The 16,236-nt window shown below is 43.3% G+C and overlaps 1 protein-coding gene and 2 pseudogenes across 3 annotated transcripts in view; all 3 read left to right on the forward strand.

Moving 5' to 3' along the window:
* The window catches only part of USP40 (ubiquitin specific peptidase 40), a 125,053-nt gene extending 121,610 nt beyond the window's left edge, over positions 1–3,443 (forward strand). For all 3 annotated transcript variants that reach the window (XM_063933252.1, XM_063933253.1, XM_063933254.1), the window contains exons 30-32: positions 1,636–1,731; positions 1,810–1,904; positions 2,437–3,443. In XM_063933252.1, coding sequence (XP_063789322.1) covers positions 1,636–1,731; positions 1,810–1,904; positions 2,437–2,524 — 279 coding nt within the window. In that variant the 3' untranslated portion in view covers positions 2,525–3,443. The remainder of the gene's footprint in view (positions 1–1,635; positions 1,732–1,809; positions 1,905–2,436) is intronic.
* On the forward strand, positions 231–349 carry LOC134947131 (5S ribosomal RNA; annotated as a pseudogene).
* A 5,174-nt stretch (positions 3,444–8,617) lies between the features above and the next one.
* LOC134946301 (5S ribosomal RNA) lies at positions 8,618–8,743 on the forward strand (annotated as a pseudogene).
* The last annotated feature ends 7,493 nt before the right edge of the window (positions 8,744–16,236 follow it).

Here is a 16,236-nt window from a genome sequence, read left to right on the forward strand (position 1 = left end):
ACTGTCCGCTATATTAATTTATAAGACAGTGGACAGCAGAAGACGGGGGCCCTGAACCTATACGTTTCCTATATCTTACTTTTTCAGTACTCTCTCATCCTGACGCCAGTCATATAACTCCTCTGCAATGCTAAAAGTAACAGAGAAACTGTGCACAATAATGGACAGCAGAAGTACTCTATCTGGTATGTGCCAATAACCATACACTCTCTCATTCACAATCTATGTGATATTACTGCCACATCTCACTGGCTACGCCCAATCTCGCCTGATCTTGGAAGCTAAGCAGTGAATAGCCTGATTAGTACCTGGATGGGAGACTTCCAGGGAATATTAGGTGCAGTAATAAATACCTCTGTATTCATGTGAAAAGCAGAGGTGTTGGAGCAACCTTTGACTGTTACCATTTTCATATCTATATTCCCTTCTTCTCATTAAATCTTTCCTTCTGATCACGTACTCATCTAGAGCTTTTTGCATACTGCATTTATTGATCAAAAATTTAGAAATAGCAGATTAATCGTTACCAGGACATACAAAAGGCATTGGAAGAATTTTCTGTTATGCTGAAATTAAATCTTAATATTTTCATCTCGGGTGTCACTGTCACCTTAAACAGTAATATTACTTGGAGAACTGCCACTCCTAAATTATTACTTTGCAAGTGAGAATCATTTGACTTTCTCCTTAAATATTATATACTATATGTCATATATTATATGTGTTGAATTGTGTACCATAATTTTATCATACAATAATTAAAAGTTAAGTTTTAGTTTTTCAAGCGTGCCCCAACACAGAGTCTCTCTTTTTCCTTTGTAACTTTGACACGTACTATTGACTCTGGGTGCACCACCAACAACAGTAACTCCTTAAAGACCGATACAGGCATTTCTTATGTATATGCACTGTTGGTTCACAAGGGACAAATTTTATAAGAGCCCATTACAAAGAAAAATTTCTTTAGGGTCCTGTGCGGCACCAAATTGACCTTCTCCTCATAGATGAGAAGTAGTAATGAAGGTGTTAAAAAGTTTTACATAAGAAAAAAAGCAGTTTACGAGCTAAAAAGTATTATTTTAAGTGTTACAATAATGATGCCACAAAGCAGCCCAGCCACACCAACACGGCTGCGCCCCTCACCCCAAACTCATTCCTGATACTGACATATTGTATACATTTATCCAGGGCTTACCATTCATAGGGGTAAATTTACTAAGATGGCAGTTCTATTTAAGATGGGATGTTGCCCATGGCAACCAATCAGATTCTACTTCTCATTTATCTAGCACCTTCTAGAAGATAATACCTGAAATCTGATTGGTTGCTATTGGCAACATCCCATCTTAAATAGAACTCCCATCTTAGTAAATTTACCCCATAGTGTCTATTTCCATATGTAGACTGCAAATGCAGGTTCCCTATACTTTACTAATTTAAAACACCCAAAGACAGGTGGAAGGGGGGCTAGTCTAAGCAGGTGTCATCCCTGCCTTCAAGTGTAGACACGTACACAATTTGGAATATATGGGCGGGGGGACTGGACTGCACACCCTATTCCTGTTCTCCATGGACTGCACACCCTATTTTTTGTGTCCACCCTGACCATCTGACTGCATTGATCTTTTGTGTTAGACTCAACAAGTTTCCAAGAAGAAAAAGAAAAAGAAATCAGAGAGCCTGCAGGGGGCGCCCTATTATATAAAGGATGGGGACATTATTGGGGTAAAGGTGAGTAGTGTGGTTGATTGATTTACATTTACGTGGGCTGTGGAGATGGAAGTGTTAATCCTAACTGTGTATTGGCAGAACCTGCTGCTGGATGACCGGATGGACTTCAGCTCGGAGACAGACTATATTGCTAAGGAAAGACAGAGACAGCATGCAGACAACAAAAAGAAGGGGTGAGGATTATGCCGGCCAAACACACTTTTATTTATTTGTTTTTCCTTAGTGTTTAATCCAGTGGCATACAGCAGTAGCTAGCTTTGCTTGTAGGTCATGGCACATGGTATATCTCTCTCTCTCTCTCTCTGTGTGTGTGTGTGTGTGTGTGTGTGTGTGTGTGTGTGTATATATATATATATATATATATATATAAAATCACATTTAATATGTTTGTTTATGTGTGTAGAAAAGAGGTATTGGTTGACTTAATGTATATAAACAGCAGTTCAACTGACCATGTTTATATAATGGTTATTATTGATTATTCTTGTAAGATCATTTAATATACCGCCTGTAATAATTCTCTTCTTTTCTCCCTCTTTCTCGCTCTCTTGTGCTCTCTTTCTTTCTCTCTTTATCACTCTTGCTCTCTTTTTATCGCTCTCTCTCTCTATCACTCTTGCTCTCTTTTTATCGCTCTCTCTATCACTCTTGCTCTCTTTTTATCGCTCTTTCTCTTTTCCCTGTCTCTCTTTTTAACGCTCACAGTCCACAACCGTTTTGCAATGAAAAGGTTCGTCCAAGCGCCCGGAAGACGGAAACATCACTATCCATCCGGGTTGGAGTTTTCAGATAGCAAAGACTATATGCTCTCTTAATTGGAGCCTGTAGTCACGGGATATAGTTTCCCTTAATCTCAGGGATGAGCATATGCTGTCATGGAAAGGCAGTGTGATGTTGTGGTAGAGATCTATATCTCCCCCTGGAGGTCATAATCGGGTAAAGCACTACTTTCAGTAGCTGTATAAAAGTGCTTGTTGCTGACCTCTGCTGCAGTACAGGGACGTTTCACCCTGTGGAGGTGCCTTCTCTCTTCTCATTATCTCATGCAATTCTAATTGTTCTCGTTAAATTGCTGCTCAGAGATTTAAAAAAAGAAAAGCACGTTATTTCATCAACCCCCTCTGTTTATTACTACGTTATCTTCTTTTTCATGGTTTGTTTCCACTCTTTAATGGGGGAATCGGCTGCTGTCAGGAAATGAGGGAATAGTGCTGCTGCGCCACAGTAACCTATTGGTTACATCACAATATCCTAACGGTTATGAAGGCTTGTTGACAGATGTGCACTTTTGGCGTTATTGTACACTTGTGGCATGGTTCGCATGGCAGCAGATAGATGAGTTCTTTTCATCTACGGGCTTTCTTAACCGTGCCTTCACCTGCTCCGACCTCCCATAGTCCCTGCTGCTGGAGTCGTTTACCAGACTCTCCGGTCACTGACCGATAATGCGACCAATGAACGTTTTACTGCACTCCACTCAGAGCTCTTGGGTTAGAATTGAGATATCAAAAAGTTTGTAAACTTCTGGCTTAAAGCAATTAAATACTGTATTGAGGAAAACCTTTCTGAAGCTGAACACAGTCAGTAACTTCAGTATTCCCCACTGACAACCTGCCTACATAGCTTTGCGACGTTTGGGATAACGGTTTATTAGCTCACACTGGGGCAGATGTATTAAGCCTGGAGAAGTGATAAAGCGGTGATAAGGGCAAGGTGATAACGCACCAGCCAATCATCTCCTGTTATTTTTCAAATCCGTAATGATTGGCTGGTGCGTTACCACCTTGCATTTATCACTGCTTTATCACTTCTCCAGGTTAATACATCTTGCCCCATTGTTACTGGATGCATAAATTACCAGACGAGGAATTTGCAATCACTTTGACGGGTATGATTGTTTTTAATTAAGAGTAGTAGGAGAGGCGAGCACTGGAGTGAAAGGGGTAGAAGTTTGAGAATTCCATAATCACGTTTGAATTCTAATTGTAAATACTCAAGGGCACTTCTGAGTTACAGCTATGTTTGTTCATATATGACTTTGTTTTGTTTGTTTCTTTCATTAAGTTGTACTTAATGAACTCATGAAATCAGAACATTTTTTACTTTTCTTTTTCTGGTAAAATCATATACAACAGCAATAAAGGGATTTCTGCCTTCAGACAACTTTCATTTTCTTCTTGCCTTTTTCCATTATTTTTTACTAAATACTCTGTTTTATATTTCAGGTGTCTATATGGGTTGTTTTTTTTGGCACTGGGTTATAGCACTGATACTGTTCTTCACGTGGTACAGTTGTATTTCTTGCACAGAACAGAGCTGAGCTGTGTCATATCCAAGGGCAATTAAAACAAACAACTCTTTCTGTTTAATACACATTAGGAAGCAAGTAAAGCAAGGTCATTAATACCAGTAATAATGGCTATAGGGCAAGTAGGTTAAAGATGTCTGAAAGTAGAAAACCCATTTAAACTGTTAAGAGGTCAGTAGCAATATATGTGTATAAGACACAGCCAACACTTCAATAATTTCTGCAGAAGTTCCTAAATAAAATTCTGAAATGTACAAGATTCAGTGTGTATGGCATTTCTTTATTCCGTCCATAAACTGGATAATATTTGAATAGTATGTTGCTTTGAAACACCCTTGCGGATAGGATATATTAATGCGTCCCTTGTCAGTGTCCTATACTCTCTCCCTATCCAAGACCCAGGGGACAAATCAGTTGTTAGCAATGGGCAATAGTTACCAGCGTTCGGAACGTTTTTTTCTGGCAACTTGCGTCCACCAACATCTTCGATTTTTTTCTTTACAGACCTCAGAGGGAATTCTGCAATGTGTGCATTTGTTTGCAAGGCTGAGAATTGAATTGCCCCTTTGTTGCTATCTTAAAAAGTTAGAACTGAAAGTCCTCGATTCCACAACTTTTGTTGTCCTAAGTTACAGTATGATCCCACATGACAGCTTGCGACAGAACAGTCCTAGTGAAACGCTGTCATTTGCTGCATGCACGTTTCACCACCATTTATTCTAATCACACTCCATTTTTCTTTATTCCATTTTTTATTAGGGGTTACAATAAAGAGCTGAATAGCGGAAACAGAAAGGAAAAACGATGTGAAGAGACGTGTGCACCATATATAAATTAAGGCCACATAGATGCATTAATATGTGAGCTAAGAGATCAAAAAAAGTGTCACACCACTACATATTATGAGGCAAAGAAAAAAGAGTTGGGGGTGGAGGAGTGTCAATGGGGGTAGAGGGAGAGAGAGAAAGAGTGTGAGGAAAAGAGATGAAAAATAAGGAGGAGGTCAATCAGAAAGAGAAATCAGTAAGCCTAAATTAATCTTGAAGAACGGGGTCCAGTGCCACAATAGAGATTTTTGACTTAGCAGTGCATAATAAGTGAGTTATCAATCACACTACATATATATATATATATATATATATATATATATATATATATTGGGGTACCAGGAGGTGGTAAGAATGAAAAAGAGAGTCAGGAAACACAATACCAGTAATGAAGGTGACAAGGCGACGTACTACCTTTAAGAAGGAAGCCTACGAGCTGCAAGATACCAACTCAAGGGGGAGGTGGTTCAGGGAAGATATCATGTTAGGTCTTGGAGATTAAGGACCAACAATAGTAGATTTCTCCTGCAGGGTCCACAGGGTATCCACAGGATTCATTGGGATATGGTGGAGCGACAGCGGATTTGCACCAAACGGTCAAAGCTTTTCGTCCTCCAAGCATGCAACGGGCCCATCCATATATCCTCGCCTCCTGGCTCAGGCAAATCAGTTTTTTGTTTGTTGCGGCAGGAGCCGGACCATGGTCAGAGGGCTGCTGGTTTTTAGCAGCCATAAGCTTTCTTATTTTATTTTTATAGTCTTACTATTTTTTCCTGAGTGCTCTTTCTAAAAAGCATCTTATATGTACCTCAGAAAGAGTCGCTCCAACAACTCCCCGCCGGGTCGCGACAACGCTTACCCACGAGTACAGTGCTGTTTCGACGGGCGTCTGTGTCGAATATACCAGCAGGTACAGCAGACGTTACCAGGCTGTGGCCAGAGCACGGGGAGAAGGTAAGGCATCGGTTCCACTTAGAGGGGAAACGCGGACACAGCCACACTGTTTGTTTTGGGAGGAGACTACCAAACAGTCACTGACGCGGCTGCCACAAAGAGTGCACCAGCGCTAGGCCTTGGGGATCATAGGCACCAGGGGTAGTATGAGACCGTGATCCCTAGGGTTGATGTCAGCAGTGGGGAGTCAGAGGCTCCCCTGGCCACCCCTCCCCCCAGTTCTTTACCAGTTTCCTCCGAGTCTACCGCCATGAACTGTTTTTTCCCGCTTCCGTCTGAGACGCTGTGTACTCAGGGGACCCAGTCGCACTGGTGCGTCTGTGTTCAGTATAGGTTCACGGAGCGATTGTGTACACTACAGGTTGAGTATCCCTTATCCAAAACGCTTGGGACCAGAGGTATTTTGGATATCGGATTTTTCCGTATTTTGGAATAATTTCATACCATAATGAGATATCATGGCGATGGGACCCAAGTCTAAGCACAGAATGCATTTATGTTTCATATACACCTTATACACACAGCCTGAAGGTCATTTTGGCCAATATTTTTAATAAATTTGTGCATTAAACAAAGTGTGTGTACATTCACGCAATTCATTTATGTTTCATATACACCTTATACACACAGCCTGGAGGACATTTAATACAATATTTTTAATAACTTTGTGTATTAAACAAAGTTTGTGTACATTGGGCCACAGAAAACAAAGATTTCACTATCTCACTCAAAAAAGTCCGTATTTCGGAATATTCCGTATTTCGGAATATTTGGATATGGGATACTCAACCTGTATTAGCGTCTGGATCCACTCAGCGTTCGCAAACGTATTGATCGGTCCTAGAAGCGGGGTGAGTCTCTTTGTATGACACTCTACTGGGACAGGTAATAAAGCACTAAGTCTCAATCTACCTTTGAGTATGAACGGTTAGATAAGTGCCTGATGCATATGAGTCTGATAACTATTGGTGTGGTTTTCTTTTGCCGTGCAACTGAATACGTTTAAAACTCCTATATAAGGTAATGCAGTAATATGTAAAGGTGTGTGATTTCTTTATCATGTCTAAGAGCTGCAAGGGTGAGGAAAATACATTTTCCACAGCAGCACCAACACTTATTTCATGTTGTCTTGCTAAGCTATGTTAACCTATCAGGCTGGTTTAATGGGATTATGTGCAAAACGGTTTAGTTGTCTCCAAAGCCTCTTAAATAACCGAGGCAGGCACAGGTTGAGGTTGAACCATGGTGGACTACTTTGCACAAACATTATAGCGGAGCAGATAATGCCAGCTCCTATACCAGCAATAGGTTATCCCAGTGGTTCCCAAACTTTTTGGAATCATGGCATCCTAGAGTATCAGAATTGTATTCACGGCACCCCTAGGCCAAAAATTTCTTAGCGAGTAACTTTTAAATATATTAAATAAAAAATTGTGTTTATATGTCATCTTTAGGTTCCATTATGTGGTGAGGGACAAGATTTGCTTCTGTTTGTCCTCATATTTTATGATTGGAAGTCACCAGCACTGGTTTTGCCTACTACATTGACCAGAAACAATTTTGATTGGGACCTGGACCACCAACCCAAGGCACCCCTGCAAGTGTTCTGAGGCACCCCAGGGTGCCTAGGCACACAGTTTGGGAACCACTGGGTTATCCTATTAACCCTTACGTGCAATTTTCATTCTGAGGTTATCCACCTAGGGAATGGCAGCCTCTTAACAAAGGCAGGCTGAAAGGCCGGTGGTAAGTAAATCACATAAGACATGTTACAACATCTTCACAGTCTACACATGTTTTGATGAGGATTCGTTGGAGGATGAGGACTCATTGCACTTCGGCTCAGCTCAGTGGATATACCTGAGCCTATTAGTGTTATGTAAGCCATTCTATCCTCAGAAGTAGCAGAGCCTGTGTTAGAAACTAAGGAAACTGTGTTTAAACCTCCCAAAACAGCTGATAGACATTATGTTGGGTTACGCCCAGTAGGAAGTTAGAATGCCAAGAAATGGAATTCCAATTATCCTCGTCCAGCTGGGGACTGTTTACAAAATAAGGGTGGCTCCCAAAGTAGATTTGCAGGTCTTAGATTGGTGCGAATATCTACATTATTTTTGTTTTCAACATAAATTATGTCACTGATAGGAGATTTGATGGTTTTCTAAAGACCATTTGTTTTCTTTTGTCTGGAACAATCATTAGACCAGCCTTGGCTTCAGCTCAGATAGCGTAAGCAGTGGCAGCCTGGGCTGCTACATTGAAAGAGGATCTTTCAGTGGCATCTAGAGAGCAAAAATTCCATATTACATATCAAACAGGCAGCGCTAAGCGGACCGGGATATGCGTACGATTGCCTCTCAGACAGCAGATGCAGCAGTAGCAGCTCGCAGAGCGGGTTGGCTATGCGCATGGTAAACTGATTCAGAATCGAGGAAGGTTCTGGAGTCTTAACTTTGTTACTGGAGATATTCTTTTTGGTAAAGAATTAACAGTAGTTTGCAATCAGACTCCAAGAAAGTGAGGTTTCTTTTCACACATAAATTTCTTTCGGAATCAAGGAAAAGCATAAGGAAAGGGTAAAAGGCATACAGTCCCAATCCAACAAGTCTGGCAGGACTAAAAGGTATTGGGCTACAAGAGGACCGTTTTTAAATCTGAAGATAAGCCATCAGCCTGATGGTGAGGGCTTCCACCTGGGGCGACCCACGGTGGAAGGCTGACTTCTTCAGTTTGCACAGAGCTGGCAGCAGTTTACTACAGATGCCTGGGTGCAAAAAAACGGTATCTCACGGTTATGATCTACAGCCATACCACACTGGACAGCGGACATGCCCAATCGTATCTGATCTTGGAAGCTAAGCAGTGTTGGTCCTGGTTAGTACATGGATGGTTAACCACCTGGTAATACCAAGTGCTGTAGGTTTTTTCAAGAAACACCCTCATTAAAAAATGTACCAGCCCGTCTTCAGTGGAAACGAAGACCAGGGCTTTGCAAGAGGCAGTTCAGGTGCTTCAGTCAGGAGTGATAATTCAGTTCCTCCCGCACAATGAGGACAAGGTTTGATTCCAACCTGTTTCTAGTCCAGAAGCCAAATTGGTTATACTGGCCCATACTTAATCTCAAAGCACTGAACAAGTACTTTTGGGAGCCTCGGTTTTCATATGGAGACTTTACGTGCCATTATTTCTGCCATAGAGCAGGAGAATTTAGGGCATCCCGGAGTATTCAGGATGCTTATCCACATGTTCCATTGCGCTATGTCAGGTTGCTGTCCTCCAGCCTCAATTTCAGGCCCTACCATTTGGGCTGACCACAGCTCCCAGAGTATTCACCAAAAATTATGGCAGTGATGGCATCTTATCTCTTTTAGAAGAAGATAAGTATTTTATAAAAACCCATACCTCGATGACCTATTAATCCTGGCACAGTCTCAGGAATTGTTCAGTGTCATCTATAACAAGCTTATAAGCTTGTTACAGAGATATGGTTTTCTCATAAATTGGGCAATGTCGTCTCTGGTACCGTCACAATGGATGACTCACTTGAGGGCTGTGTTGGAATTGGGTATTCTGAGAATAATTTACCACCGAACAAAATATCCAAAATTCACCAAAGGATTCAGGAATTGCTACACAGTCAAACGGTATCCATTTACGCGGCAAGGCGTGTGATGGGTTTGATGGTGTAGATAATTGACAGGATGGCATATACTTAGTTCCATTCAATACATCTGCAATGTCTGATCTTTTCCAACTAGAAAGGTTTTTCATCAGACAATAAAAGCGCAGATTATGGTCTTCCTCTGGAAGTTAGGAGGTCAATAGCTTGATGGTTATGGACATCCTATCCTGGACAAAGGAAGGCTCCTTTGGATATCAGATGGCAACTCTGACAATGGATCAATGGATACCAACCTGTGGGGCTGGGGTGAAGTGTCAGGAAGGACTTGCTTCCAGGGGCAGTGGACCAAGGATGAAAAGTTGCCTGCCAATAAATAAATTGGAACCTCGGATCATATATAGGGCATTTATTCAGGCAAAGAATATCCTTCTGATGAATCCAGTTCGAATCTGCTCGGACATGCAATGGCAGTGGCGTACCTCAACCGTCAGGGAAGATCTTGCAGCCAAAACATAATGAAGAAGGTAAGTCACACTTTAAGGTGGGCAGAACTTCATTATCCAGCCTTGTCCGCAGTACTCATTCCAGGTGTTCTAAACTGGGAAGCAGATTTTCTCAGTCAACTTGGCATTCAGGTAAACCTATGGACTTACACTACAAGGTCTTAAAAACTCTGGTAGATAATGGGGGTTACCGTAGATACATCTCATGCTGTCCTTTCAGAACAACAACGTTTTCGCATACGGGTCAGGAACACAGCGATCTTGTGGATGACTTGTCAACTTTCATCTGGTTCATGTGTTTCCACTAATCGCCTTGTGATACAAGGTGATACGAAAGGTAAGACAAGGTAAAGGTGCTGTGATATTAATAGCTCCGGCTTGGTCCAGAAGACATTGGTACACAGATCTGCAGAGGATGTCGATGTATGCTCCATTCCCACTCCTTCAACGGCCAGATCTACTGTCTCAGGGTCCTGCTTATCACAACACCTGAATGGACTATTTTTGACGAAGTGACTCTCGAGACTTCCATCCTGAAGGCAAGAGGACTCTCACAACAGGTAATTCTAAATATGCTCAGAGCAAGGAAAATTTCCTCAGCTCGCATTTATCACCAAATATGGCAAGCCTATATTCAATGGTGCAGGGATCAAAAATTTGACCCTTGTTTTTTTCAGAGTTTCCAGAGTCTTAGCATTCCTCCAGGCAGGAATGCATAAAGGTTTATGGCTGACTTCCTTGAGAGTACAAGTGTCAGCATTGACTGTATGGTTCCAAAAAGAAAATTATTAATCTACAGGATGTGCGCACTTTTTTCAAAGGAATGCTGCACATTCAACCTCCTTTTGTTCTTCCTACAGTGCCTTGGGACTTAAGTTAGTCCTAAAGGCCCTACAGGTTGTCCCATTTGATTGACAGCTAAAGTTCTCTTTCTACTGACTTTTGCTACAGTTAGAAGAATGTCAGATTTAGGAGCATTGTTATGTCATCCTCCATTTCTGAATTTTTTATCCAGATAGAGCAGTTCTTCGAACCAAATCTGGGTATCTTCCTAAGGTGGTTTCTAAATTCCATCTTAATGAAGAAATTGTAGTCTCGGTCTTCCAGCGCCCGGACTTTGCTGCAGGAGATGCATCGTTGGACGTAGTCCGTGTCTTAAGGATCTACGTGGATCATGCCAGTGCCATCAGAATGACAGATACTCTCTTCATTCTCTATGAATTTCACAAGAGAGGATGGCCTGCGGATAAGTAGACACTGGTGAAGTGGCTTCGGATTAAAATTTCGGAAGCATATTCTCAAGCTGATCTCCCTGTTCCGGCTAATGTCTCTTCTCTTTCTACTTGTAAGGTAGGTCCATTATGGGCAGCACAGTGTGCTGTTTCAGCAGAATAGATATGTTAGGTAGACACATGTTCTCCATTAACACATTCATTAGTCATTATGCCTTGATACCTTTGCTTCTCAGGACGCTGAATTCGGGTGAAGGATTTTCCTGTCCAAACTCGGGGCGTCCCCACCACTAAATTGCTTTGGGACATCCCAGTGTATCCTGTGGATACCCTGTGGACCCTGCAGGAGAAATATACGTTATGGTAAGAACTTACCTTTGATAACAGTATTTCTCCGAAGTCCACAGAGATCCCACCCTGACTCACACTATTTGAGGATCTTTTTACTCACTAACCTCTTCCCTCTTGTACGGAAGGGTGTGTATGTGTGTTCTTCTCGCCTGATTAGGGCTCTACATGATGCTTCTGCCTTGAGCTTTGGAAACCAACTGATTTGCCTGAGCCAGGAGATGGGGATATATGGATAGGCCCGTTGCATGCTGGGAGGCCGAAAAGCTTTGACCGTTTGGTGCAAATCCGCTGTCGCTCCACCATATCCCAATGGAACCTGTGGACTTAGGAGAAATAATGTTATCAACGGTAAGTTCTTACCATAACTTATATTTTTTACATTTGCATCCACTCTTCGGGGGACAGTGTTTTACCCATGTCAGTCTCCCACTTCAGCTTATGAGGGTCCTTTATTGGTTGCAGGTGGTGCAAGTGAGTAAGTCAGAGTTTCCCAGTCTCTGCCATTACAGTCAAGGTTTTAAGGATATCCATGCTTGAGTCCAGGTGGTTAAATCAAATTGACTGAGGTACTAATTTAGTCACCTGTGCTCAAGCATGCATATCCTTAAAACCGGGGTGGGATTCAATTGGGAGCAAGGTTTGGCGAGATAAAAAAAAACTTGCTTACCTCGCGCCCAATTTTGGTTTACCTACGGTATGCGTGCTTCCGATACCCGTGGTATCCAATTTTAAAAAAAATGGTTGCAGGGTTTTCAGCACTGAAAACATAGTGGCGCATAAAGAAATACCTGTCCGGTGGTCTCCGCAGCTCCCGGTGGTTTTCCCTCCATCTTTTATTGGGGAGGGGGCTCCAGGGGGTGCTAGAAGGCACAAGGGTTGCTGGGAGATGTAGTTTTCCCTGCAGCCATGTCCAGGGAGGGGTTTACACTTACATCGGGGGTTACACACACAGTGCCGCCTAGGTCCCAGAGCAAGTCCTGGCTGCTCTGGAGGTGAGAGAAAAGAGATGCAGTGATTTCTATAGAAATCACTGCGTCACATTTTTAGTCCTGCAATTGACTTGCAAAACCTGCAAGCATGAGGAGAATTTCCACACAGGCTTTTGGGCGCGACATGCAATGAGTAATGGATACCCAGTAACTTGAGCCCATCGGCACAAACAATTGAAGACCGTATCTCCTGAAGAACTGCAGGCATGATGGAACAATTGAATTTCCCCAGCACCATATACTGTAACTGCCCAAATTGTTGTGTGAGGCGGAGAGTGTAACAAAATGCATTGGATAAAATGCTTCACCCAGGCTGTCATATTTAAGGCATTTAGGGGCACCCAGTCCTCCTTCATGAATAGATTTGGACAAATTTCCTGGCAGGTCAAATGAAATTGCAAAGAAGTTTGAAGGCAGGAACACACATCTGGGAGGGTTGGGAACACTAACAAAAAATTAGGAAAGAATTGTATTTTTATGTCGTCAGTTCTGCCAAAGATTAATGCAATTTGTTAGGTTTTCATATTTGTATGATAGGCGTCAGTGACGTGATGTCTGTGATTCTGTGTTTTTTGCAAGTGATAACACTGATGCAGTTGTGGATGAATACAAATTGTGTTTACAGAGTTACATTGCCCTACAATATGAATCAACCTGTAATAATACACCGTGTTGATGAACGGGATTTATTATCAGGCAGACTCTGGGTGTTTGAGTACCCTCTGTTGGTATAGTGATCTAGAACTATAGGCCGAAACATGTTGGGGAGAAAACACAACTCTGCTGCACACAGACCCACACACCGTCTGTGGGCGGGATGTGATGGAGCCAGAGTGCGCCTTATGCGTGGAATGTTGGCCGAACTCTGATGTTTTTTTTTTAAAGGGGCAGTCATTTACACAGCATAACTCCATTACATCCCGCCCCAGGTGTCCGTTCCGATCTCTTATACCCAACCAGTAAGTGGCAGATTTAGCTGGAGGGAACGAAGTGCTATGGTTGAGGGCCTGGGGAGGAAGTGAGGCGATGCACCCGCTCTTCCTGCTCTACTTATCCTTCCCATAGGACCTGCGCAGTCTCACTACAGTGGCAGTCCGTCTCCTTCATGTGACTGCCAGACAGCAGAGAGGGAAGTTACCGCAGTCGAAAACAGTGATCACTGCAGCAGCTGCACTCACTAGCAGTTCCCCTATGCAGTCCAGATCACCGGCTACTTCAGCATGGTCCTAGAAAAGTATATGCCTGATAAAAACTCTCCAGCCAATGTAACGGGGCGAGAAGCCAAGAATGTACTTTTTTTTTTAGAGCAGCAATCATTTAAACTGCAAAACCAACCTGGATCGCATGTTGAAAATTCAGTCTCTTAGGGGGTCTTTTTACTAAGATTTGGATGGAGATAAAGTGGTTGGAGATAAAAGTACCAGCCCAGCCAATCAAATCCTAACTGCCATTTTTCAAACCCAGCCTGTGACATGGCAGTTAGGAGCTGATTGGCTGGCACTTTACCTCTGTCCACCTTACCTCCGTCCAAGGCTTAGCAAAGAGACCACTATTCCATACCCTCCAACATGACCCGCCCCACCAGGTACAAAATGCTCTGTTTCTGGACTTCCCTCTTAATTTATTATTGCCATCACCTGTGAAGAAACAGCTTTCTTATCATTTAACTAGTTCAACACAGGTGATGGAAATCATAAATTAAGAGGGAAGTCCGGAAACAGAGCATTTTGTACCTAGTGGGGCGGGTCATGTTGGAGTGTCTGCTATTCCCCCATACAAAATCCCTGACTATACTGTGCAGCTCCCAGAACCAGGATTTGGGGATGTGAATGGGTAGAGTTTGCAGCAAATATAAAACCAGAGGAAGGACATTCGTTTTAACTATACTAATTCTGCCGAACCAAGAGAACCGATTAGCACGCCATTCTCTGAGGTCCAAGCGAAGTATAAGGAGTAAGGGTTTAAAGATGTCGTCATAAAGATGGGAGAGGTCTCTTTGTAGTGTAACTTCGAGGATAGAGGTATGCCATGAAAAGGGAAAGGACTGTTTAAGCCTGTCAACGCAGTGGGAAGAAGCCGACACAATCACTGCTAAAGACTTGCTGATCCTTTTTTTATATAGCACAATAGCAGAACCAGTGGAGAGGGGCCAGTGGCCAATAATGTACCAAGGGGCGGCCTGACCCTTAAATTCACCACTGCTCATCACCCTACCTGGGCCCTAATAGGAAATACTGTACGGGTTATTTTAAGACCTGAGAAAAGATTTGGTCACATGGGGGTTCCATTTTCTCTGACGTCCTAGTGGATGCTGGGACTCCGTAAGGACCATGGGGATATAGCGGCTCCGCAGGAGACAGGGCACAAAATAAAAGCTTAAGGATCAGGTGGTGTGCACTGGCTCCTCCCCCTATGACCCTCCTCCAAGCCTCAGTTAGATTTTTGTGCCCGGCCGAGAAGGGTGCAATCTAGGTGGCTCTCCTGAGCTGCTTAGAATAAAAGTTTAGTTAGGTTTTTTTATTTTCAGTGAGTCCTGCTGGCAACAGGCTCACTGCATCGTGGGACTAAGGGGAGAAGAAACGGACTCACCTGAGTGCAGAGTGGATCGGGTTTCTTAGGCTACTGGACACTAGCTCCAGAGGGACGATCACAGGTTCAGCCTGGATGGGTCACCGGAGCCGCGCCGCCGTCCCCCTTACAGAGCCAGAAGAGACGAAGAGGTCCGGTGAAATCGGCGGCAGAAGACATCCTGTCTTCAGACTAAGGTAGCGCACAGCACCGCAGCTGTGCGCCATTGCTCTCAGCACACTTCACACTCCGGTCACTGAGGGTGCAGGGCGCTGGGGGGGGAGCGCCCTGAGACGCAATATAACAGAATACCTTAGGTGGCAAAACAGAATACATCACATATAGCTCCTGGGCTATATGGATGTATTTTAATCCCCTGCCATTTTACACAAAAAAGCGGGAGATAAGGACGTCGTGAAGGGGCGGAGCCTATCTCCTCAGCACACAAGCGCCATTTTCCCTCACAGCTCCGCTGGAAGGACGGCTCCCTGACTCTCCCCTGCAGTCCTGCTTCAGAATCAGGGTAAAAAAGAGAAGGGGGGGCATTGTTGGCAGCAAATAACAATAATTAACAGCAGCTATAAGGGAATAACACTTATATAAGGTTATCCCTGTATATATATATAGCGCTGGGTGTGTGCTGGCAGACTCTCCCTCTGTCTCTCCAAAGGGCTAAGTGGGGTCCTGTCCTCTATCAGAGCATTCCCGGTGTGTGTGTTCTGTGTGTCGGTACGCGTGTGTCGACATGTATGAGGAGGAAAATTATGTGGAGGCGGAGCAGTTGCCTGCGTTGGTGATGTCACCCCCTAGGGAGTCGACACCTGACTGGATGATTGTATTTAAACAATTAAGTGATAATGTCAGCAATTTGCAAAAAACTGTTGACGACATGAGACAGCCGGCAAATCAGTTAGTGCCTGTCCAGGCGTCTCAGACACCGTCAGGGGCGCTAAAACGCCCGTTACCTCAGTGGGTCGACACAGACCCTGACACAGATACTGAGTCTAGTGTCGACGGTGACGAGACAAACGTAATGTCCAGTAGGGCCACACGTTACATGATCACGGCAATGAAAGAGGCATTGAACCTTTCTGACACTACAAGTACCACAAAGAAGGGTATTATGTGGGGTGAGAAAAAACTACCAATAT

The sequence above is a fragment of the Pseudophryne corroboree genome, chromosome 7 (genome assembly GCF_028390025.1).
Source record: "Pseudophryne corroboree isolate aPseCor3 chromosome 7, aPseCor3.hap2, whole genome shotgun sequence".
Classification (NCBI taxonomy): domain Eukaryota; kingdom Metazoa; phylum Chordata; class Amphibia; order Anura; family Myobatrachidae; genus Pseudophryne; species Pseudophryne corroboree.